Below are 26,010 nucleotides of genomic sequence, written 5' to 3'. Positions count from 1 at the left end.
CTGTTGAGGAGGAGGAGGAGGAGGAAACAATAGTGAAGAAAATAAGAGAAACTAAGCTAAAAAAAAAACATAACAAAAGCAACGAGAAGAAAGGAAAAAGGGAAACTATAAGAGAAAAAATAGGAAGGGACGAGGAAATGACCTAAAAAAAAGAACGAGAACAAGAAGAAAGCAAAAAAGAGAAACTGTGAGAAAGGAAAAAAGGAGAGTGAAGGGCGAAAAAGCATTGACGGAGAAAGAAGAAGAAGAGGAGAAAGAGCGGCAAGATGGGAGCGTGCGCCACCAAGAAGGAAGCCATCAACCCCGGCTCGGCGCTCGACAGGGTCATCTCCCAAGCCTCCAGCGACGACTGTGTCCTCTACCGCCTCGCCGACTACAAGAAAGGTGAGGGGAAAGTTCGTGGCCTTCCCTCTCTCTCTATCTATCTATCTCTTTCTATTTATCTCTCTCTTACATATATAAACGTTTTTTTGCAGTACTTTATATACAAACGTTTCTTTCATGAGTTTTTTTATATAAACGTTTCTGGCAAGGCTTCTGTATAAACGTAATTTTCATGGCTTTTTATTTTAACGTTTTTTGAAGTTTTTTTTTGAGGGGTTATCTCTCCCTTACATATATAACGTTTTTTTTTATGCAGTACTTTATATTCAAACGTTTCTCTCAAGACATTCTATCAAAACGTTTCTGGCAAAGCTTCTGTTTAAACGTATTTTTTACGGCTTTCTATTTCTAAACGTTTCTTGAAGGCTTTTGTTCAGCTTAAATGTTTCTATCGAGGCTTTTGTTGAGACGTTTCTTGAAGGTGTCGGGTTAAACGTTTCAGTTCTTTCCTTTGTTTGAAACTTTCCTTATTTCAACCTCTCGCCACCCCTTTGTCTCTTTCCTCTCGCCTGGTCTTCTTAACTTTTCTTCTCTTTCGTGTTCTTTTTTTTTATCTCCCTCTTTGTCCTTTTGTTTTTTTTCTCATTTTGTTCGTATTTCTCTTTGTATTTTCTATTTCTTTTTCTGTTTCTTTTTTTTTACTTTTTTTTATATTTTATCTTTTCTTATTTCCTGTTCATCTTTTCAACTTTTTATTATCTATCTCCCCATATTTTTTTCTTTTCTTCTCTCCTGTGTCCGAATTTTTGTTTGTGAGGTTGTTGCATAAGATGAAAGAGGAGAGGAAGATGGTGAAAGAGGAGAGGACGGGAAGGAAAAGAAAAAGGAGGAGGAGGAGGAGGAGGAGGAGGAGGAAGGAAGAAGATGAAGAAGAGGAAGAGATATGAACCTCCTTTTTGTAGTTATTCCTTCAGTTATTCATCGTCTAGGAAGTAAAGGAAAAAAAGGAGGAATAAAAAATAAATAAAATAATAACAAGAGAAAAAAAAATATGGTAAAAAGGAAATACGTCCGATAAAAACGTTAATGACTATAATAAAGCAAAGAAAATTGAGTAGATATACAATCATTAGACGCGAAAAAGGGAAATTCGAGTATGAGCCGAAAGGGAGTAGGAGGAGGAGGAGGAGGAGGAGGAGGAGGAAGATATCGTAAGAGTAATTATTAAGATGAAAGAAGGAGAGGAAAAGTATAGGAAGGAAAGGAAGAGCTCGTTAGGGCAAGGAAGGGGAGGAAAGAGAGAGAAGAGGAGGAGGAAGAGGAGGAGGAGGAGGAGGAGGAGGAGGACGAGGATTAGAAGGAGTAAAAGATCCTAACAGTAATTACGATGGAAGGAGGAGAGGAAAAGTATGGGAGGAAAGAAAGGAAAGACTCGTTAGGGCAAGGAAGGGAAGGAGAGGAGGAGGAGAAGGAGGAAGGGGTCAAGGGTAAGGGAGGGAGGTGGGTAGGGAGTTATTAAAGGTAAGGTTAGTAAAGGAAGGCGAAGCAATTAATGGAGGGGATCAAATCTCATTATTCCGAAGGCGTTTGAGGAAAGAGAGAAAAAAAATGAACCAGAGAGAGAGAGAGAGAGAGAGAGAGAGAGAGAGAGAGAGAGAGAGAGAGAGAGAGAGAGAGAGAGAGAGAGAGAGAGAGAGAGAGAGAGAGAGAGAGAGAGAGAGAGAGAGAGAGAGAGAGAGAGAGAGAGAGAGAGAGAGAGAGAGAGAGAGAGAGATACATACATTCTTACATAGGTAGATATATAGAGAGGTACAAAGACAGATAGGTACAGTGAAAGATAACCAAAATTTCGCTTCGTTAAAACACTGACTTGCTTCCATTACTGTAAAAACAAATAAAAATCTAATCAAGGTATCAAGGCTGGCAGTCCCTCTTCCTCATCCTCTCTCTCGTTTTCGTTTGCTCAAGTCTGCTGCAACCTCATCGCTCTCATACGCTGCCATTGAATCGCCAAGCGGGTGTTAATTTTCCGAGAGCCACCCGATTAGTCTGGCCGGTTGGTGATGAATGAAACGGGGTAGTCAACGTTAATGATGACTTACTACTACGTTTACAACTGCCCTTTCTATATGATGACTAGACACACAAACTCAGATAGACAGACAGACAGACAGAGAGACAGACAGACAGATACTTTCTTTCTCTCCTTCTTTCTTTCTTTCTTTCTTTCTTCTCTCTCTCTCTCTCTCTCTCTCTCTCTCTCTCTCTCTCTCTCTCTCTCTCTCTCTTCTCTCTCTCTCTAGGCAAACGCACCTGGAATTTAATTTAACTTATCGGCGAACCTCTTTGGATTCCGATGGTCGATTAGTCTTTCTTTTAGGCCTCCTCTCCCTTTTAAAGCGTACACACACGTACACCTACACACACACCTACATACAGACACTATATCCTTCCCCCACGCACACCTTACCTCAACCTACATAGACACACACACACACACACACTGAGACACACACGCACACAATCCTCTTCCTCCTCCCACACACACGTCTTCTTATTCTTCCACCGTACCATAATTACTCTCCTGCAGTCTCCTTCTCTCCCTCCCTCACCCTCTCTATCTCCCTCCTCCTCTCTCTTTCTCCAGGCGGGCGGTTGATTGAAGAGTACTCGCGAGGAGGCGGCAAGGAGGTGGAGAGGCTCATCTTGGAGGAGTTTGGAGTGTTTATGTACAATCACGGCCGAGGGAAGGAGATCACGCGGACCGAGTATCTGAAGTGGAAGTACAGGAAGGTGCCCAAAGACCAGGTAAGGGAAACTGTTCATACGTGGAGTTGGCGATTGGAGGAAGTGAGTTAAATCATAGGTTAAGTAAAGGTGGTAAAGGGGAAATTCGATGAAGGTTATGAAAAAGAAAACTAGAAAAAGTGTAGAAATGTATAATACGACCAGGTAGAGAAAGTTATTACGTAGAGTTGGTGATGAAAAGAAACAAGTTAAGTCATAAGTAAGGTAAATATAGTAAAAAAAAGGAGTTTGATAAAGGCTACGAAAAAGAGAACTAGAAAAGTGTAAAAAAGGTATAATTAGACCAGGAAAGAGAAATTAATAATACGTTAGTTGGTGATTAAAGGAAGGGACTTGAAAATGAGCTAAAATAAGTGTATGTTAGGATAGAGAAAGGAAATTATGTAGGTAAAGAAAAGAAAAAAGAAGACAACAACAATAATGGTGAAGATAAAGAAGTAATGAGAAAGGAAACTAGGAAAATATTGGAAGGTACAAATGTATGTGTGTGTGTGTGTGTGTGTGTGTGTGTGTGTGTGTGTGTGTGTGTGTGTGTGTGTGTGTGTGTGTGTGTGTGTGTGTGTGCGTGTTTACATAACGTTCTCTACTTCACTTTATTAAAAATATTGCCGAAAGGGTGCCCGGAGGATGGATGAGAGAGAGAGAGAGAGAGAGAGAGAGAGAGAGAGAGAGAGAGAGAGAGAGAGAGAGAGAGAGAGAGAGAGAGAGAGAGAGAGAGAGAGAGAGAGAGAGAGAGAGAGAGAGAGAGAGAGAGAGAGAGAGAGACACAATATTCCTTTTAGCAGATTTCAAATACAACAATATCGGACTGGTTGGCATTATTATGAAACAAGCTCTCGTATCATGTAACTCCTCCTCCTCCTCCTCCTCCTCCTCCTCCTCCTCCTCTCTTAGTTTACATATTCTTCCTCCTCTTCTTCCTTCTTTTCCCTTCCTCCTCTTCTTTCTCTTCTTCCTGTTTCTGCTTTTGTTCTTCTTTCTCCCCTTCCTCCTGATCCTCCTGCTCCTCCTCTTCCACCACCTCCGACTCCTCCACCTCCTCCTCCTCCCCCTCATCTCAACCCTCTTCCTCACGTATTAATATAAAGAATTTCATTGATCTGAATTAAGCGAGAGTTACGTTGAAAATTTAATCATAAAAGGGAAAGGTCATTAGCAGCTCAGAGCGATATTAACATTCCGCTATTATTGCTATTAGTATTAGTATTAGTATTAGTGTTAGTATTGGTATTGGTATTTGTATTAGTATTAGTGTTAGTATTGGTATTAGTATTAGTATTAGTGTTAGTATTAGTATTGGTATCAGTATTGGTATTAGTATTAGTGCTGGTATTGGTATTGGTATAAGTGTTAGTATTAGTATTGGTATCAGTATTGTTATTAGTATTAGTGTTAGTATTGGTATTGGTATAAGTTAGTATTAGTATGAGTGTTACTATTGGTATTAGTATTGGTATTATTATTATTATTAGTATTAGTATTGGTTTTAGTATTAGTATTAGTGTTAGTATTGGGATTAGTATTGGTATTAGTATTAGTGTTAGTATCATTATTAGTGTTAGTATTAGTCTTAGCATTAGTATAGTGTTAGTTTTGATATATGTATTAGTTTTAGTCTTAGTATTATCATTATCATTATTATTTTTATCATTATTATTTGCTTTAGTTTCATTATCATAAAGCATGAGATAATTATATGCAAAGGGAGAAAAGGAGGAGGAGGAGGAGGAGGAGGAGGAGGAGGAGGAGGAGGAGGCAGAGGTTAAGAGGAAGCGTCTAAACTAATATTCATGTCAAGGTCACTAAAGTTGTCCATGAGTGAAAGATGAACTTGAGACCAAAGACACAAAGAAGTAGGAGTAGGAAGAGGAGGAGGAGGAGGAGGAGGAGGAGGAGGAGGAGGAGCTGAAGTGGCGGGACCTGTTTGAGGCAAGAGTGTTAAGTTTGTTTGTTGCTGACAGTTGGACAAAGAGAAGGAGGAGGAGGAAGAGGAGGAAGAGGAAGAGAAGGAGGAGGAGGAGGAGGAGGAGGAGGAGGAGGAGGAGGAAGGAGGAGGTGAAGAAGATAGTAGTATGAATGAAGGAGGTAGGGAATAGACGAAGGAGATTCAGAAGAGTAGATGGAGAAGTAGATGAAGGAAGGATGGAAATTGTTACCGCAGAATGAGTCAGAAAAGAGAGGCAAGAAAGGCAAGAAAATCAGGAAAATAAGGCCAAACAATAAGGAAAAGGGGAAAGAATAGAAGAAATGGAAGATAAAGTTGAAAGACTAAAGTGATTGCTGAGAAACTACCAAAACCAACAAGCCTTTAACTTTATACGCTTTCATGACGATACGCAAGTACGCCAAAGAGACAGAGAGACAGAGAGAGAGAGACACTTTACAGAGAGGAACACTACATAAGAGACCTCACCTCTGTACCAACACAAGCCAAACTACATCCAACACCACCACCACCACCACCACTACCACCAACAACATTACAATCAAGCCAAGGTAAAATTCTTCGCCTACTCCTTCCTCCTCCTTCATATCCACTCGTGTTATTAATGAAGTCTCAAGTACCTAACGAGTAAAGGATCCTTCAGCGTTGTCAACCTAACTTCTCCGAGGACTATGAACAGCAGAGAGAGGGACTCTCGGCCGGGCTCCGCTATCGGTCTTCATCGCTTTTCTAAGACGCAAGGAGAGATAATGACGGAAGTTTTGATCCCTCATTAGTTGTCGGTCGCTGATGATGCAATTAATTTAGTCTCTGGCATGACGTCGCTTTATGTGGCTATCAGTTTTAGTAAGAGAAGAAGAATGAAGGAGGAAAAGGAGGTGGAGGAGGAGGAAGGGGAGGAGGAATGAAGGAAAAAAGAAGAGGAGGAGGAGGGGGAGGGTTAAGAGAGATAGCAGAAGGAAGAGAAGGTGGAACAGAAGGGGAAAAGAAGCTAATTTGAAGAAGAAGAAGAAATTAGACAAAAAAGAAGAGTATGGAAAATAGTCAAAGAAGAAGAAAAAATGTAGGGAAATGAAAATAAATGAAAAGAAATATAAGTAAGGAAAAAAAACAGGAAGGGACAAAAAACGAAGGAAGGAAAGAACGAGAAAAGGAGAAATCAAAGAAGAAGAAGAAGAAACGAAGAAAAAGAAAATAAATGAAAATAAAAAATGAATACAGGGAAAAACACAGAAAACGAAAGAAAAAGAAGACAAAAAAGAAATAAAAAAGAACATAACAAGAGGAGGCAATAACAAGATAAAGGAAAACAAGAGGAAAGAGATAAGAGGAGAACACAACACACAAAGAGGAATAAGAGGACAGCAGAGAGGAAAGAGGGAAGAGGAGAACACATAAAGAGGAACAACAAGAGGGAAGAGAGAAGAGAAGAACACACAAAGAGGAAAGAGGACTCAGCCGCTCCTCTTATAACTTAATAACTGTTTCAAGAGAGCTTTCGAAGAGATGCTTCCAGAAACATAATTTAAATCTCTTGTTCTCCTCCTCCTTACGCGACCATTACTCTTGTTCTCCTCTCTCTTCCTCCTCTTCCTCCTCCTCCACTTTCCTCCTTTTCTCTCTCTCTCTCTCTCTCTCTCTCTCTCTCTCTCTCTCTCTCTCTCTCTCTCTCTCTCTCTCTCTCTCTCTCTCTCTCTCTCTCTCTCTCTCTCTCTCTCTCTCTCTCTCTCTCTCTCTCTCTCTCTCTCTCTCTCTTCATTACCTCTCATTCTCTTTCTCTACAATTTCATCCTCTTGAGACTCCTTGTGTACCTCTTCTCTAACCCTTTCCTCCTCCTCCTCCTCCTCCTCCTCTTCTCATTCACTATACATTTCCCTTTTTCCTCTACATTCTTATTATTCTCCCGTTTCTTCCCTTGTCTTTTCTCTGTCTGTCTCTCTCTGGAAGTGGAAGTAAAGATGGTGATGATGGTGATGATGATGGTGTTGCAGAGGAGGTAAGGATGGTGATGATATAAGTAGTAACTGGTGTTGATGTTTGTGGTGATGGTGTTGGTGGTGGTGGGCGTTGCGGCGTTGAAGGGGAGTTGCACCTGTTTGGAGTCGACACGTAGGAGGAAGAGGAGTTGAATGATTAATTAATTACCTTGTTATTAAAGTTGATCCTCAGGTGTTGTCGTGCTCACTAAGTAGAGGCAGGTAAACAGTGTGGGTTGCTACTACTACGGCTGCTACTGCTACTACTACTACTACTATTACTTCTACTACTAATACTAATACAAATACTTCGTCTTCTACTTCTCGTCCTCCTCTTCTTCCTCTTCCTCCTCCTCTTCCTACTCTTTTGCCTTTCCGTCGTCTATTCCCTCTCTCTTTCCTTCATTTACTTCCTCCTGCATCTTCCCTCTCATTCTCTTCCTCCTCCTTATTCTTACTCTTTTACTTCTCTGCCGTCTATTCCCTCTTTTATCTGTTCTCGTTCTCCTCCTCAGATGGTCGTCCACATCCACTCGGACAAGAAATCCCCGTTTGACCCTCTGCATAAGTGGAATGACCATGAAGCGTGTTGGCAGATGCAGTTCCGCGGCTCCCTGGGCGAGACGCTGCTGCACGTGCTGATAATGTGTGACACCAAGGCCCATACACGCGTGGCCAAGATCCTGCTGCGCTGCTTCCCGAGGCTGTGTGTGGACGTGGTGGAGGGCGAGGAGTACCTGGGTGAGTGTTTGAGAGGGGAAAGAAGGGAGGAAGCGCTGGGAGATAGAGGGGGGGAGAAAAGGACATGATGGCTTGGATATAGTTAAGTAAGAGGAGGATTTGAGTGAGTATCTGAGAGGTGGAAGAAGAGGAGAGGAGCTGGGGAATTGAGGGATGGAATAAAGGATTTGATAGCTTGGTTGGGGTGAAGGAAGAGGAGTGTCTGGAGTACTGGAGGAGTGGAAAGGGCAGAAGAAGGGTGGAGTAGCTCGGGAATGGAGTGCTGGAGGGAGTAAGGGATATGACAGTTAGGAAGGGCGCTCTGGGGCTGGCCGAGGTACCAGGAAAAGCTTAGCGCATGACGTCAATTGGAAACCTTGGAGACGATGAGAAAGACGAAGAATGTATCGGGAGTAGAAAGGGTATAAGAAAGGTGGAGTAGCTAGGGAATGGAGTGCTGGAGGGAGGAAGGGATATGACAGCTTGGATGTAGTGAAGGGCTCTCTGGGGCTGGCCGAGGTACGAGGAGAACCTTACCCCATGATGGCAATCGGAAATCTTCAACACGATGAGAAAGACGAAGAACAGAGAAGGAAGGAAAAAGTTTGTCGTCTCCACAAATAACTCGGCTTTGTTTTTTTTCTTTCCTTCCGTCTGACAACAGCAATAAAAAAATAGTACAAGGAAAAGGTGAGGAAAATGTACTGGTAGTTAATGCCCTTATCGGTTGCTGAGAAAAAAGGGGAAATGTAGAAGGAAAAAAAGTAAAAGATATAAAGTAGTTGAGAAAGATAGACAGCTAGGTAGATAGATAGATAGATAGATAGATAGAGATAGAGAGAGAAAAGAGAGACTAAAAAGTAATAGGTAACAAAAAGCATTATTAAGAACTTTTGCACCTATCATTATTGGACCGATAACGAGTCTCTCTCTCTCTCTCTCTCTCTCTCTCTCTCTCTCTCTCTCTCTCTCTCTCTCTCTCTCTCTCTCTCTCTCTCTCTCTCTCTCTCTCTCTCTCTCTCTCTCTCTCTCTCTCTCTCTCTCGGAATAATAACACTCCTTACTATCATTATCATTATCATTATCTTCATCATCTTTCTTCTTTTGATTCCTTTCCTTGTCTCTCTTTTTTTTTTTTCTTATATTCGTGGGTAGTTTACTTCTATTTTTTTGTCAAGGTTCGCTTTCACACGTTTCCATCTGCTACTATCTTTCTTTCTCTTTTTCTTTCTTTCTGTCTTTCTCTCTCTCTCTCTCTCATTCTGTTTCTCTGTTTCTCTCTTTTTCATCTTTCAATCAGTATTTGCCTTTCTCGCTCTATCTATCTCTTTCTCTTTTTATCTCTCTATATGTCTGTACTATCTCCGTTTCCCTCTCTTTCATCTGTCAAAGTCTATCTATCTATCTATCTATTACTCCATCTATCTATCTATCTACCACTCTCTTTGTACTTCTCTCAGTCCATTATTCAATCAGCATTCATATCCCTATTTTATTTTTCGTTTTTTTGTACTTTATACATTCCTTTCGTCTCCCTTAATTGCAATCTCCTATGACTCTCCGTGTCCCATTAATTCCATCTGCATAACTTTGGCTTCCCGTGTTTTTAGTATTTATTTTTGTGTGGTCTGTCCCTAAATCTCTCTTTCCTGTACTTTTTGGGGCCATAGTTAATTCCATCTACATAGGTTATCTCTCTCTCTCTCTCTCTCTCTCTCTCTCTCTCTCTCTCTCTCTCTCTCTCTCTCTCTCTCTCTCTCTCTCTCTCTCTCTCTCTCTCTCTCTCTCTCTCTCTCTCTCTCTCTCTCTCTCTCTCTCTCTCTCTCTCTCTCTCTCTCTCTCTCTCTCTCTCTCTCTCTCTCTCTCTCTCTCTCTCTCTCTCTCTCTCTCTCTCTCTCTCTCTCTCTCTCTCTCTCTCTCTCTCTCTGGCGTCGCCCTTTATGTCAAAAGCTATTTGCAACCCACTGACAAAACACCGGGAAACAGTAACGTTGAACATTTGTGCGTGCGAGTAAACATTGCAAAAGTCAATTTAAATATATCTGTCACCTACAGACCTCCCGGGCAATCACTCGATGACGACCTTGAAATGTACAGCGTCTTAAGGCAGTCACTTAATAACAGCGACTCACTGATATTAGGAGACTTTAACCTCCCCCATATCGACTGGGCGACACTGTCAGGTACAGAAGGCGAGTCACATAGAATGATCGAATTTCTAGAAGAAAATTATCTAAGCCAAATAGTTTCTGAGCCAACTCGACACTTGACCTTGTTATAACGACCCAAGATAACCTAGTCAGTAGTGTCACGGTAGTAGAACACCTCGGTTCTTGCGATCATAAATTAGTGCGCGTCGACATTAAAGCTCAATCATCAGTGACTGAAAATAAAGTAAAGGTGCCCAATTTCAAAAGAGCTAACTTCGTAGAAATCCGACAAAAACTAACAGAAATACAACTATCAGATGACGGCAACGTAGAGGAAGCCTGGCTAAGCCTTAAAAATCACTTACTCACTCAGCAGAACACATTCGTCCCCTTGTGCGAGAAGCGAATTAACACTAATAAAAGCCCACCGTGGTTTAATAGCGAAATTAAACAATCAGTCAATGAGAGAAATTGTTTTACAGGTTAAAGAAAGAACAAAGCACGCCCGAAAACATTAGACTTTATAATGATGCCAGGCGACGAGTAAAAAGACTAGTAGGTCAGGCAAAGCGTAGATACGAAGAAAATATTGCAGCCAACTGTAAAAATAATCCGAAATCTTTCTTCAGTTACATAAACAACAGAAAGGCGATCAAAAGTGGTATTGGACCTTTAACAAACAGCGACGGTGCACTAGTGACTGACAGCCAACACATTGCAAACCTCTTAAACAATTACTTTTCCTCGGTGTTTAATACTAACAGTCTTCCTCTCGCTACCACCAACACCAGTACTATTGTAAATCTCGAGCATGCATTGCCTAATTTTGAAATAACAACCGATGAAGTCCTTAAAGCTCTCCATTTACTTAAAACAAATAAAAGTCCTGGACCTGACAAAGTATATCCAACTCTGCTGAAAGAAACAAAGCGCGAAATACTCTCCTCCCTCACAACCGTATTCAATATGTCCTTGCGACAAGGCATCGTCCCTTCAGATTGGAAAAAGGCTAACGTGACACCGATTTTCAAGAAAGGAGACAAAAAAGTACCAGGTAATTACAGGCCCATTAGTCTAACTTCGGTTGTAGGTAAGCTACTTGAGGGCATAATTAGAGACAAAATTGTGAGTTACCTTGAAAGCCACTCATTGATTGGGGACTCACAACATGGCTTCCGAAACAAAAGATCCTGCCTATCAAACCTATTAACCTTTTATAACGACCTCTTCACTGTTTATGACGTAACCAAATCACTGGACGTAGTCTATCTTGATTTCCAGAAAGCGTTTGATAAAGTTCCGCATCATAAATTACTTTACAAATTAAAGCAAATAGGTATTGACGGTCAAGTAAACCAATGGATCGCGAATTGGCTGAGCAACAGACAACAAAGAGTAGTGATTGACGGATTTAACTCAGAGTGGGCGCCTGTCACTAGTGGCGTCAGGGCTCGGTCCTTGGCCCAGTGCTCTTCATTATTTACATCAACGACGTGGATGTTGGACTCAATAACCGCATTAGTAAATTTGCAGACGACACAAAGATTGGTAACTCGGTTCTCACTGACGAAGACAGGCAAAGCCTCCAGGAGGATTTGCACAAAATTTCAGCTTGGTCGGATAGATGGGAGATGCCCTTTAACGTAGACAAGTGCCAGGTCCTTCAAGTTGGAACGAGGAATAAGAAGTTCGAATATGAAATGCGCGGCGTTAAACTCAAAAGCGTTCAATGCGTCAAAGACTTGGGGGTCAAAATCGTGTCAAACCTCAAATTCTCACAGCAATGCATCGATGCAGCAAATAAAGCGAACAGAATGTTGGGCTTCATTAAAAGAAACTTTGTATTCAAGAATAAAGATGTAATACTCCCGCTCTACAACAGTTTAGTCAGACTCCACTTGGAATATGCAGTACAGTTTTGGTCTCCCCACCATGCAAAGGATATTGCTAAATTAGAAGGTGTTCAGCGTCGGGCAACAAAAATGATCCCTTCCTTGCGCAACAAATCCTACGAAGAAAGGCTTTCTACCCTTAACATGTTCTCTCTTGAGAAACGTCGCCTCCGAGGAAAACTGATCGAATGTTTTAAAATACTTAATGGTTTCACGAATGTAGACAGATCAACATTGTTTATGATCGATGACACTTTGCGCACGAGGAACAATGGCGTAAAACTCAGATGTAGACAAGTAAATTCAGACTGCACCAAATTTTTCTTCACCAACGTTGTAGTGCGAGAATGGAATAAGCTTCCACCGTCAGTGGTCCAGTGTAACACGATTGACTCCTTCAAAAATAAGCTCGACCGTCACTTCCTTCAACTTAATATCAACTAGAGTAGAAATGCAACGTTTTGGAGTCTTCTGATTAATGTAAAATCACTTAGGTTTAAGGACAGACCACCAAGTCTGGACCATGGGGTCTGTGTGGTCTGATTTTCTATGTAAATTCTATGTAAATTCTCTCTCTCTCTCTCTCTCTCTCTCTCTCTCTCTCTCTCTCTCTCTCTCTCTCTCTCTCTCTCTCTCTCTCTCTCTCTCTCTCTCTCTCTCTCTCTCTCTCTCTCTCTCTCTCTCTCTCTCTCTCTCTCTTATTCAAACCTCTTTTCCCTGATCTCCTTTTTTTTTTCCTTCTTTAACTTCTCCTGTTGCTAATTTCCTTAACGCTGAAACCCTATTTTTTTCCTTTGCTTCTTCCTCCTCCTTCTCTTCTTCTTCCTCTTTCTCCTCCTCCTCCTCCTCCTCCTCTTCCTCAATCACCATGGCATCGAATTTTTATCCCTTTCTTATTCATGTAGTTAATTTTTTTTTAATCTACATAATCTACTTTCTTCTACCTCCTCCTCCCCTTCCTCCTCTTCTTCTTCCTCTTCTTCTTCTTCTTCCTCCTCCTCTTCTTCTTCCTTTTCCTTCTCCTCTTCGTCATTATTATGCTTTTTTTGTTTTGTTTTTTTCGTTTCCTTCAAGTTTTATTTCGCAGACTTTACCCTCCCTCCTCCTCCTCCTCCTCCTCCTTCTCCGCTTCCCTTTCCTCCTTTTCTTCTTCCTCCTCCTCCTCTTCCTCTTCCTCTTCTTCTCCACCACTACACTTCCTCTCCTTTTGTCTTAAGTTTCCTTCTTCCTCATTACCTCCATTGACACGATCCGCATATCTCCTCTTCCTCTCTCCTCCTCCTTCTCCTTATTAGACCTAGTACTCGTGAGTGATTCAGATCTCACACGTGAATGTCAAGTCGGCGAAAAACTGGATGGTTGCGACCATCACCTAATTCGCCTAAAAATCAGAACAGACCATGAACTCACCGAAAACACGTCCAAGATTCCAGACTACAAAAAAGCCAATTTTAACTTCGCTCGTGAGCTGCTAACCCAGACAACTTGGGAACCCATGAACCTCACTCCGGTGGACGGCGCGTGGAACGGCTTTAAGAACAAACTCCTGGAGGTAGAGAGAACGACTGTTCCCATGAAGACAAGGAGAACAAATAATGCCACAAGCACACCATGGATGACTACCCAAGTTCGACGGGCGATTAATTTGAAGAAGAGAAAATACAACTTGCTAAAGGGAAACAGCACTGACGAGGCACGCGAACAGTACCATCAAAGCCTCAGAGCTTGCAGAACACTCATTCGCCAGAGTAAACGCGACTATGAAAAGCAAATTGCACGCGAAGCCAAGTCCAACCCGAAAAAGTTCTTCACGTATATAAGAACCAAAAAGAAGACAAAAAGCAATATCGGTCCCCTAAAAGATGAAAGTGACGTACTAACACAGGACAGTAGACAAATGGTCGAAATCCTAAACAGGAACTTCGCGTCAGTGTTCACGGTCGAGAATACCCAGTCCGTACGCGAGCGCCCTTCCCACCGATGGGAATCACTCCCTAGAAATTGGTACAATCGACGAACGGGATGTGAAGAAGTACCTGAACAAACTCGAGACAAACAAGTCTACCGGACCCGACGACTTGTCACCCAGGCTGCTCAAGGAACTCAAGCAGCAAATCCTCAAGCCACTCACCGCCATCTACAATCAGTCACTACAACAAAACAAAGTCCCGAAAGACTGGAAACAAGCGAACGTAACACCGATCTACAAAAAGGGAGACAAAAGTGTGGCCCTAAACTACAGACCAATCAGCTTGACCTCAGTGGCGGGAAAAATCCTCGAGAAGATCATCAGAGACAAACTCGTTAGGTTCCTTGAAGACAACAACATCATTTCCGATGCTCAGCACGGTTTCAGGAACAAGCGCTCATGCTTAACCAATTTATTGGACTTCTTCCAAGGTATCTATGAAAACTGGGATAATCATATCCCCAGTGATGTTATATATCTAGACTTTCAGAAAGCCTTTGACAAAGTGCCACATGAAAGACTCCTCAAGAAACTTAAGTCGGCGGGATTAGGCGACGATCTGACAGCGTGGATCAAAGACTGGCTCACTGGAAGAAAACAACGAGTTGTACTCAACGGACAGGCCTCCGAGTGGCTCCCGGTCACAAGTGGAGTGCCACAGGGTCAGTGCTGGGACCCATACTTTTCATCATATATATCAACGACCTAGAACTAGGATTAAAATCCAATCTTTCAAAATTTGCCGACGACACAAAGGTGGGTGGGAAGGCCCTCACGACGGCAGACTGCGAAATTATCCAGAGAGACCTGGACCTGATCACTCGGTGGTCGGAAAAATGGCAGATGTCCTTCAACACTACCAAATGTAAAGTAATGCATATCGGATCCAGAAACAGCAACCACATATACCACATGGGTGGCGAACCACTACATGTTGTGCAAGAGGAAAGAGACCTCGGGGTCACCATCAGCAGTGACTTGAAACAAACAAAACACTGCAAGTCCGCCTGTAAGAAAGCCAATACAATGCTTGGGTTCATATCGAGGAACTTTGAATACAAGACGCCGGGAGTTATGTTATCCTTGTATAATTCGCTGGTAAGGCCCCACCTGGAATACGCCGTGCAATTCTGGTCTCCTAATTACAGGAAAGACATTGAATTACTTGAGAGAGTACAGCGCCGCGCCACGAAGATGATACCATCACTGAGGACGAAGCCCTATGAAGAGCGACTCGAGCGACTCAACCTCTTCACGTTGGAAAAGAGACGACTGCGGGGAGACATGATACAAGTCTTTAAGTACCTGAACAAGCTCAGCAACGTTGGTCACTCCAAACTCTTCACGCTACAAACCAACCTGAGAACAAGAAACAACGGAAAAACAATTCAAGCAAAGCGATGCAATACCGACATCGGCAGGAGTTATTTCTCGAATAGAGTTGTTCGCCACTGGAACAGCCTTCCTGCAGAAGTGGTTAGCGCAGAGACCATCAACTCCTTCAAGAAACGCATTGATCGCCACTTTGCTGCATCGGGAGTGAACTGAACGTTCCCAAGAGTAGGTACACAAGTGCTTTAATCCTTCCCTGCAAGCCACTCCTATGGCAAACGGATTGATTGAATCACTGAACGCAGGCAGCCTAGTAATTAGCCAACAGGCTTTCTGCTGCCTGCTAGTCCATGTTTCCATGTTTTCCTCCTCCTCCTCCTCCTCATCATCATCATCATCATCATCGTCGTCATTAGAACATCTTATCTCAATGCATTTTATTTTTTCTTTCTTATATTTCTTCTGTTAACTTTTGCTTCATGATCTTCCTTTCCTCCATCTTTCTTTCCTATTCTTCCTCCTCCTCCTCTTTCTCCCCCTCTTTCACCATCACCGTCACCATCCTCCACTCTGTTACCTCCTTCATCTCCTCCCTCCTCCTCTTTCTCGTTCTTTTCTTCTTTCTCTTCCTCCTTCTCTTCCTATCTTCTCCAGCCTATTTCTTCCTTGATCTACATACTTCCTCATCCTTCTCCTCTTTCTTGTTCTCTTCTTCTTTCTCCTTCTCTTCCTACTCTCCTGCTTCACCACCACCACCACCACCGCCACCATCACCTTCTCACCTGGTCTCTTCCCACACAGGAGCCAGCGCCCTCCACCTGGCCATCGCATACGGTAATAATGAACTCGTGACCATTCTGCTTACCTGTGGCGCCTATGTCCAACAGCGAGCCATAGGTACGTATTTATACAGATACATACACGTACACATACACATACATACATACATATTCACCTCTCTACCCGAAGTTGACCTCTCTCTTCTGGGTTCTCGTTCTGTTTTCTTGGGTTGGTGCAGTGTCTAGTGTTTTTTTTGTCCTTGTTTTTGTTTTGTTTTTGCTCCTGAACTGTCTCCTTTTATTTTTACAGCAAAGGAGACGGCTCAAGGGCAACAAAAAGAGTGCAGAGAGAGAAAAAAAAAGCCCGCTACTCACCGCTCCCATAATAGACAAAAGTAAAGAGTGTCCAAGAGAGGTCAATTTCGGGTGGAGAGGTGTCTTGATACACTCTTCTTGAAGGAGGTCAAGTCATAGGCAGGAGGAAATACAGACGAAGGAAGGCTGTTAAATAATGCATATATACAAACATACATACATACATACACACACACGTTCCCACAGTCCTCTGCTTCCTCCTCTTTTTGTTCATCCTCCTTCCCCTTCTCCTCCTCCTTGTTATCATTGTATTCTTCCAGAGAGAGTCCTCGTTACTCTCTTCAATATTTTTTTCCGTTGTTGTTGCCGAGTTTTTTGTTTAGTATTATTTTTATATTTATTTTTCTTTTTTTTTTAGTTTTCTTGTGTGTGGGTTGTCTTGTTTTTGTTTATTTTTTTATTTCTTTCCTCTCTCCTCTCCTATTTCTCTCCTCTATTCTCTTATGTCCTCTCCTTTCTTTTCTTTCCCGCTTCATCGTTTTCTCACCTCACCTTACCTCACCTCACCTCACCTAACCTAACCTAACCTCGCCTCACCCAACCTCACCTCGCCTCACCCAACCTCACCTCACCTCACCCAACCTCACCTCACCTCACGTTACCTAACCTAACCTCACCTAACCTAACCTAACCTAACCTCGCCTCACCCAACCTCACCTCACCTCACCCAACCTAACCTAACCTAGCCTCATCTTACTTCCACTCCCTTAACCTAATCTAACCTAACCTAATCTAACCTCACCTAACCTAACCTAACCTAACCTCACCTAACCTCACCTAACCTCGCCTCACCCAACCTCGTCTCACCTCACCCAACCTAACCTAACCTAGCCTCATCTTACTTCCACTCCCTTAACCTAACCTAACCTAACCTAATCTAACCTCACCTCACCTAACCTCACCTAGCCTCGCCTCACCCAACCTCATCTCACCTCCCCCAACCTAACCTAACCTAGCCTCATCTTACTTCCACTCCCTTAACCTAACCTAACCTAACCTCACCATCCACCATATCTCCATCCCACCAGGTAGCTTCTTCCTGCCGCGGGACCAGCAGGTAACAGTGCCTCCCGGGCCGGCGAACACGGACTACGAGGGCCTGGCTTACCTCGGCGAATACCCTCTGGCGTGGGCCGCGTGTCTGGGCAACGAGACAGTGTACAACAAGCTCCTGGACTATGATGCCGACCCCAACGCCCAGGATAACTTCGGCAACATGATCCTCCATATGGTCGTCGTGTGTAACCAGTTGGTGAGTCTTGGAAATGGTTTTGGTGTGTTGGGTGGTAGTTCGGGTTGTAAGGGAGAGGTATATTGCGTTGTTCTTTGGTATGTGTTGTGTATTAACGGTTATTGTTGTGTTTTATTTTGTATTACGTTTGTGTGGGATGTTTTGTGTTCGTGGGTGTGTCTTTTTGATTTTCTTTGTGTTAGTGATTCTTAGACAATTTGTAAGGGTGTGTGGTGTGTTATTGTGTGATTTTGAAGTTTGAGAATGGCTTGAGTTGTGTGTGTTTGGTGTTTGGTGTTTGGTGTGTGTGTGTGTGTGTTAGTGGTTTTTAGATAGTCTGTGTGTGTGTGTGGGTGTTGTGATCTATGTTTTTTGTCTGTTTGTGGTTTATGTAGGAGATTTGTGCTTATGTGTAACTGTAATAGCCTGCCAATATTCTTTTAGTGTATATCTTTTCTTCTCTTCGGCCATCTTAACCACCTCGCAACTCAAGCATCAGTATCTCTTTTTCTTCCTCCTTCTTTGCTCTCCCTTTCTCTGTCTCTCTCACGGGTCTTAACGCGTCTTTCTCCAGCCCATTTTCAATACTCTCCATACACCTCTTTCGTATTTATTCCTTCTCCTCTTTGTACGCTTCACCATCCTCCTTCTCCTCCTCCTTTTGCGGCTCATTTAATATACTCAACGTTTATGTTATTCTTATTTATTTCTCCTTTTCTTCTTCCTCCTTCAACGTCTTTTCAATCACACTTTATCCCCGATCCGTTACCTCTGTTACATTATATCCTCCTTGTCCTCTTTTTCTCTCTCTCATCCAGTTATTGTATTATCACTTCTCCGTCCTCTTGCTGTCTCTCTTCTCTCGCCCTCTCCTATCCCGCCTCCTCCCCATCCTGTCTCAGCCCCATTTACAAACCCATTTCCAATACTCACTCTTGAAGCATCACCAATATGTTAACCTAATATTCTTTTTGACCCTTCGCATACCCAGCATCCCTCTTCTTTGTTTTCCTTCATTTTCAGCTTTTTTTTCACAATATCCGTCACCTTTATCTCTACCTTATATTCTTTTGATTCTTCCAATAGCCAGTATAAGTCTTTTTTCTCTTCCTTTCTCTCTTTCTTTAGTTATTTCCCAATACTCATGGACTCAGCATCAATATTTACCTCTACTTCCTTTTTCTGTGTCACCTTTTCCGTCTTTTTTTATTTTTTTTACAACAAAGGAGACAGCTCAAGGGCATAAAAAAAGAAAACAATAATAAAAAAGCCCGCTACTCGCAGCTCCCAAAAAAGAATCAAAAGAGGTGGCCGAAAGAAAGGTCAATTTCGGGAGGAGAGGTGTCCTGATACCCTCCTTTTGAAAGAGTTCAAGTCGTAAGCAGGAGGAAATACAGATGAAGGAAGATTGTTCCAGAGTTTACCAGCGTGAGGGATGAAAGAGTGAAGATGCTAGTTAACTCTTGCATAAGGGGTTTGGACAGTATAGGGATGATCATGAGTAGAAAGTCGTGTGCAGCGGGGCCGCGGGAGGGGGGGAGGCATGCAGTTAGCAAGTTCAGAAGAGCAGTCAACATGGAAATATCGATAGAAGATAGAAAGAGAGGCAACATCGCGGCGGAATTAAAGAGGTAGAAGATTATCAGTAGGAGGAGGAGAGCTGATGAGACGAAGAGCCTTAGACTCCACTCTGTCCACTTTGTCATTCTTCCTTTGCCATCTGTCACACCCAACTCTTCCGCCTCTCACCTCAACTATTTCCAAAGGCCAAACATGAGATGAATCGGGTTCTCGTGATTGTTGCTTTACATTCATGGTATCTGTATCAGCTTTGTCAAACTACCACCACGAGGGCCATACTAGTACAACTACCTACTCATGGAAATGCCCCCCAAAACTCCTACGAAAGCTTTGTCAAATAAGTGTGCTTTGTCAAACTACCACCAGGGCCATTCAACTACCTATGCATGGAACCCCCCCCCCCCACACACACACACAACTCCTACGAAAGCCTTGGCAAATGTGTGTGTGTGTGTGTGTGCTTGGGCGCCGAAATGTGAAATAATATGGCCAGGCACAGAGCCCAAAGAGTGTATGGTGTAGAGAGCTTTTGATTTACTCCTCCGAAAACCTTAGGAAATGTATGGGCGTGTGATTGGGCGGTGAAATCCTTAACAATAGAGCCAAGTACAGACCCAAAAGATAGGACGACGAAGAGAGTATATGACTTACGTGCGACAAAAGATCTATTTCTTGCCCCCACGATCTCTTTGTACGGTTCTTCTTATGGGCCTTTGCTTATTAATCTAGCTCGACCTACCAAGCCACTCATACTACTCCCCTTCATTCTCCTTATTGTGTTCCTCCTCCTCCTCCTCCTCCTCTTCATAAATGACAAGGCCTATTCTGCCGCGGACATGATATAGTGGTTATTGGTTTGTCAGGTTCAGGCTTTGTACTCGTGTGTGTGTGTGTGTGTGTGTGTGTGTGTGTGTGTGTGTGTGTGTGTGTGTGTGTGTGTGTGTGTGTTTGAGAGAGAGAGAGAGAGAGAGAGAGAGAGAGAGAGAGACTCAAGCGAAAAATTGGTCTTCAAATAATTAGATGGAGGAGGAGGAGGAGGAGGAGGAGGAGGAGGAATAAGAGGAGGAAGAGGAGAAAGAGGAGAAGGAGGAGGAGGAGGAGGACGAGGACACATCTAAACATGGACTAGCAGGCAGCAGAAAGCCTGTTGGCTCATTACTAGGCTGCCTGCGTTCAGTGATTCAATCAATCCGTTTGCCATAGGAGTGGCTTGCAGGGAAGGATTAAAGCACTTGTGTATCTACTCTTGGGAGCGTTCAGTTCACTCCCGATGCAGCAAAGTGGCGATCAATGCGTTTCTTGAAGGAGATGATGGAGGAGGAGGAGGAAGAGGAGGAGAAAGAGGAGAAGGAGGAGGAGGAGGAGGAGGAAGAGGAGAAGGAAGAGGAGGAGGAGGAGGAGGAGGAGTAGGAGGAAGAGGAAATAAGAAGATTGATTAAATAAAGTTTTGCTTCTGTTCTTATTCTCCTTCTTTTTCCTCTCTTTCTTCTTTTCTTCTTTTTTCTTGTTCTTTTTATTCCTGGGTCCTGTTCTTGTTATTCCTGTTCTTTGTTCTCGTTCTCATTCTTACTGATAGGATGAAACCAATAAAAAAAAATATATAAACAAAACCATTTACAACAATACTCATCATATACTTTTTCCCTCCCTTTAATTTCACGGCTGCCAGCATTCTCTCATCAACGTCTACACCAACACTAATACTTTCACGGATACAAAAACCTTTATTTCCACCCTGTCGGTAATCTGTCAATCTTCCTGTCAATCTGCTATGTTAATCTTCCGTCAGGCGCATATCAATTCTCTATCCTTTTTCCATATTGTGTTGCGCGGACTGGCAATGTTTACGATATCCACAAGACTAAAGGTATACTACTAATACTAATAATCATAGGAGTAATAATGCCATCTGTTTCCACCACAAAGAAGGTCGCCGTGAGCCCTGCCAAACACAGTAGCCAGGGATGGATGCGTCTCTGAAAACATTCTTGTCTTTTCTTCTTATCTTCCTTTTGTCATCGAAGTCCTGCTCTCTTGGCCTCGTCCTTTCCCTTTGTCATCCAGGTCTTGTTGTTCTTGTCCTGTTATTATTTGGTCTGTGGTCTATTAGTTATTATCTTATGGTGGTTTGTCCGTGTGTGTGTGTGTGTGTGTGTGTGTGTGTTGGCGTATAGGAACAGCCTCACACACAGGTATAAGGTTCTTTCTCTCCCTTATTCGGTACCACAAGGGGAGTGACACGCGTAAATTGAGCCGCTGGAATGTAAATAAGGGAAGGGCACTTGAGTCTCCCCTTATGTATCCTTAAGCTGTCCTCTTCTCTCGTCTATCGTCTCTTTCTCTCTCTTGCTCTAATCCCCTTCTACTGTCTCACTTTCTTGTTCTTCTTTTCTCCTCTACTCTCTTTTTCTCTTGCTATCCCCTCCTCCTCTACTTTCTCTTTTTTGCTCTTTGCTCTTCCTGTCTCTCTCGCTGAAAACGCAATATACTTGGGTACGTGCAAGAAGTTAAGGCTTTTGTCGGCTTATGACGCAAGTGTGAGTGAAATAGGAAGAAAGAAAAACAAGAGAGCATCAACGTTAAGTATCTAGAACTGCCTCAGGAAAAGTAGTGAGCAAATACAGGAATGTTAGTTTTTAGGAGCAGCGAGTAGCGGGCTTTTTTTTTTATTATTGTTTTCTTTTTTTGTGTGCCCTTGAGCTGCCTCCTTTGTTGTAAAAAAAAAAAAAAAGATAGATGTGAAGATGGAAGTGGGAAAATAGCTCATCACAGAGAAGTTATTAAAAACGTATTCAGTGAAGGTCAAACTGTCAATGGTTCTTTCTTTCATCTGCGTGTCTCAACCGCAGGGCATGTTAGTTACGATTGCTATGTCTGTCTCGTCCGCTCATTTCAACCGTTCTTTCTCTCACCGGTGTCTCCTCCTCCTCAGGGCATGTTCTCGTACGCGCTGCGCCACCCTCGTAACCCCGCGCAGGATGGCATCATGAACGAGACGGGCCTCACACCGCTGACCCTCGCCTGCCGCCTCGCCCGCTCTACTATCTTCAAGGAGATGCTCGAGCTCACCTGCATAGAGTTCTGGCGGTACTCGAACATCACCTGCAGCGCCTACCCCCTCAACGCCCTTGACACCATCAGGCCCAGCGGAGAAACGAGTGAGTGGAGGGATACAGAGGAAGAACGAAGGGATAGAGAGGACAGTATAGGATAGACGTAGAAGGGAGAGATTGAAGGGATATGTAAGGTCTGTATTCACCCTCCTCAACGCCTTGGACTCCATCAGGATAGAGAAGAGTAAGAGATAAATGAATAATTAAGAAGTTAGGGGGGATAGAAGACCAGTACTCACCGTTCCAATGCCCTCAAGACCAGCATATAAACGAGAGGATGAATTATATAGATGGGATATAGGGGGAAGAGAAGAATCAGGAGAGTGAGAGATAAAGGAAAGAAGGAAAAGATATATAGAAAGACCTTTTAACCGTGGAAGAGGATCGGGGGAGGTAGAAAAGGGATTGGGAGGAAGAGGAAAGAGGAATAAAATGTACAGATAGATGGACCTTTTTCGTTTTAGAGTTTAGGCATCTCCCACACCTCGTAAAATGAGGAACACCGTCAGCATAAGCGAAGAAGTAACCGCGACAGTGAAGGGAAAGGAAAGGAGAGGAGGGTTGAGGGAGAGAGATAAGGGAGAAGAGACACAGGATCGAATATCACTTACATCGCTTATACACTCCTTGAATTTACATACCGCCGCGACACTGAGACGAGGGAGCGAAAGAGAGAGGGAGTGAGTTGAAGGGTAGAGAGAGAGGGAAAGGGAGGTGGGTGACGAAAGAGTGAAGAAGTAGAAATAAAGGACACCGATCACATAACCTTCTGTGTCCTACTATACGTGAAATGAAAGAACGGAAAGGGGATAAAAGAGAGGAAGAAAAAAATGCATAATGGATAGTTTAAAGGGAAGAAATGTAAGTCCTATGTGTTGGAGGAGAGAAGCAGAGAAAAGGATAGAAATTACTTAAACTTCTGTGTCGTGTGTTAGGGAAAAGAAAGAAAGGGAGAGAATAAAAAAGAACTAGGTAATGGATAGGTAAAGAAGACGTAGAGAAAGACACACAGAGATAGATAGAACAGAGAGAAAAATAAGAAAGAATTACAAAGATTTACTCACAATAATACGTAGTGAAAAGAAACAGACAGACAGACAGACAGACGACAGACAGACAGACAGACACAAACCGAAAGTCACCAGACGAAACTGAATAGATAATGTTCGACTTCTGAGCTCCTAATGGACTCTGGCAATGTATAATAGAATAACCAGTAATGCATAATGTATAACCCAGCCAGTATTGTGTCCATCCATCTCCATATCCCTTTCCTGCTGGCACTCTCACCCTTCTCACAGTCCCCCTCTTTCTTCCTCTCCCTCAAAATGGATCGTGTTCCTTCTAAGCTTTTCAGTAATGTATAATGCAGTAGCTAGTGATGTTTAAATATAAGCCAACCATTTCCTTTTCACTCTCTCGCTCTCTCTCTCTCGGGTTGTAACTTGACCCCCTTAATTATCACTCTCGTTCCTTAACTCTTTTCTCTCTCCCTCAGGCTAAAACTTGCAGTCATAATCATCTCTTTTTACCCTCTATATCACTTTCCCATATTAAAACTCACGCCTCGCACACTCTCTCTTCCCTCTCTCCCTCAGACTGGAACTCGGCCCTCATGATCATCCTCAACGGCACCAAGAGCGAGCACCTGGATATGCTGGAGGGCGGCATCATACAGCGACTGCTCGAGGAGAAGTGGAAGACCTTCGCCAGGGTGAGTCTCGACCGGGGAACGCCGCTCACTAGGTCTCTTTTCTCTCCTCATTCGTCTTCTTTTTTCTTATTTCTGTTTATTTTCTTGCCTCGACTCATTCCAGAAACACCTCCCCACTCTCGTCTTCTGCTTTTCTCTTCCACTTTCCTCTTGCAGAATCAATCACTTACTCTCCTCTTCCAGAAATACTGTTTTTTCCACTTTCCTCCATTATCCTCTTCTCGTCTCTTTTACTCCTTTTCCACCTCCCTCTTCCCTCTCTTCTCTTTCAATCTTTTCTCCTACTCTCTTCTTCCCTCTCCTCTTGAACTCTCCTCTTCCAGAAGCACTCCTTCCCTCCTCTCAGTCCCCTCCTCCTTCCTCCCTCCGACCTTCACCGACCTCTTCTCCTCTCCTACCTTACCCACATCGTCCAATTCTTCTCTCCTTCCCTTCCTCTTCCCACCTCCTCTTCCACGCTCTTCCAGAAATACCCACTCACTTAGTCCTCTTCGTCCGTCCGTGAGGTTCTTCTTCTTTATTTTTTTTCTCCTGTAAGATCACAAGATGTTTAATTAAACATCTTAACGCACATTTCAGTCCTCCTCCTCCTCTCCTTGGCCTTCTCCTTCCACTAAAACTCGTCTGATTTCTTCCTCCTTAGCAACCAAACTACCTACCTTCTTTCCCTCTCTCTCCATCTCTCCGTCGCTCTATTTCTCTTTCTCTCTCTTTCTATGTATGCATCTGTCTATATATCTATCTATCTATCTCTTCTTACTTTCCTAATCCCTAGTCATGTATTTTATGCCATTTTCTTTCTACTTACAAAATGCTTTCTTCTTTGACTGACCTCCTTTTCCTTTTTCTTGAAGTCTTATTACCAACTCACTCAGATTTTACCTTCGCTTATTTCTTTATTTTCTACCTCCACGCTGCCTTTTTTTTCCTCCTTCCTCTTCACTCTTTCTTATGCTGTTTACCTTCCAGCTCTATTCTACAAAATGCTTCCTTCTTTTTCGATTGATCTCCTTTCCTCTTCTTCAAGTCACAAGCCGTGTACTCACTTTGATTTTTCCCTTCATATTTTCCTTATTTTCCTCAACGTTTACTTTTTTTTTACTAATCTCTATTCCTGTTTTCCTTTCTTCGTTATTTGATTACCTCCTTTTTTCCTTCTATGACCTTCTTTTTTCCTTCCTTCTTCGGCTGACTTCCTTTTCTTCAAGTCTTTTCCCCTTTTCACTCATATTTTCACCTAACATTTTTTTCCTTATTTTCTTCCATGTTTCCTTTTTCCTCATTCCTGTTTTCCTTTCTTCGTTTTTTGCTTTCCTTCTTTCCTTCCATCTTTGGCTTCCTTTCTCTCTTTTTTCTTCAACTGACCTATTTTTCCTCTTCTTGTCCTATTCCCAACTCATTCAGTATTTCCTCCTTAAGTTCCCTTACTTTTCTCTGCGTTCTCCTCCTTTTCCAATGCCGTTCCCCTTTCTGGTCAACCTCCACCTCGTCCTTCACCTAATCTCCTTTCCCTTAAGTCCATCCTCTTCCCAAGCCACTCGCCGCTCATTTCTTTTCAGCGTGTAGGCAGCCTTTTTGACGGTATGGAGGTCGCAGCATTGTGTCGTAACGCCTCTCTCTTGGATTACGTGCCGCCCCTTACATGTAGATTGACAGACGGGCAGTTGGAGTTTGCGTGTGAGATGTTCTTTGCTCTCCTCGACTCTTCTCTGAATCTCAATGTCGTCGTACTTTTTACTCTTTCTCTCCTCATCATCATCTCCTGTAATATAGTTCAATGTTCTTATATGCTCTCTCTTTTTTTTTTTTTTTTTTTTTTACATTGCTGCCTATTGCGCCGGTAGGCTTCCCGGTGGATCCTGATGGTCGGTCCAAGGCTTCATTCCGGTGGGTCCTGATGGTCGGCCCAGCCCGTTCTGGCGCAGGCGAGTGTTTATAGTGGCGCCATCTTGCATTGGCTCATGCTGCCCTCCCAGAGCTCTGACTCTTATTTTCTCTCAACAGGCCTTGCATTAGAATCTCTCCCCCTCTTCTCACTCAGATAGAATCAGAAAAAAAGTAATATAAATAAAACAAGAGACATGTCACCAAGGAATTACT

General features: G+C 43.0%; 1 protein-coding gene across 1 annotated transcript in view; it reads left to right on the top strand.

The window, feature by feature from the left end:
* Window positions 1-36: 36 nt before the first annotated feature.
* Window positions 37-26,010, top strand: part of LOC126990991 (transient receptor potential cation channel subfamily V member 6-like) — a 42,327-nt gene continuing 16,353 nt past the window's right edge. Inside the window, exons 1-7 of the mRNA XM_050849637.1 lie at window positions 37-384; window positions 2,972-3,132; window positions 7,570-7,795; window positions 15,919-16,014; window positions 17,300-17,523; window positions 22,016-22,241; window positions 23,795-23,910. Coding sequence (XP_050705594.1) covers window positions 267-384; window positions 2,972-3,132; window positions 7,570-7,795; window positions 15,919-16,014; window positions 17,300-17,523; window positions 22,016-22,241; window positions 23,795-23,910 — 1,167 coding nt within the window. The 5' untranslated portion in view covers window positions 37-266. The remainder of the gene's footprint in view (window positions 385-2,971; window positions 3,133-7,569; window positions 7,796-15,918; window positions 16,015-17,299; window positions 17,524-22,015; window positions 22,242-23,794; window positions 23,911-26,010) is intronic.

Source organism: Eriocheir sinensis, unplaced genomic scaffold (assembly GCF_024679095.1).
Source record: "Eriocheir sinensis breed Jianghai 21 unplaced genomic scaffold, ASM2467909v1 Scaffold23, whole genome shotgun sequence".
Taxonomy (NCBI): Eukaryota; Metazoa; Arthropoda; class Malacostraca; order Decapoda; family Varunidae; genus Eriocheir; species Eriocheir sinensis.
This window is presented reverse-complemented; position numbering and strand designations above follow the sequence as displayed.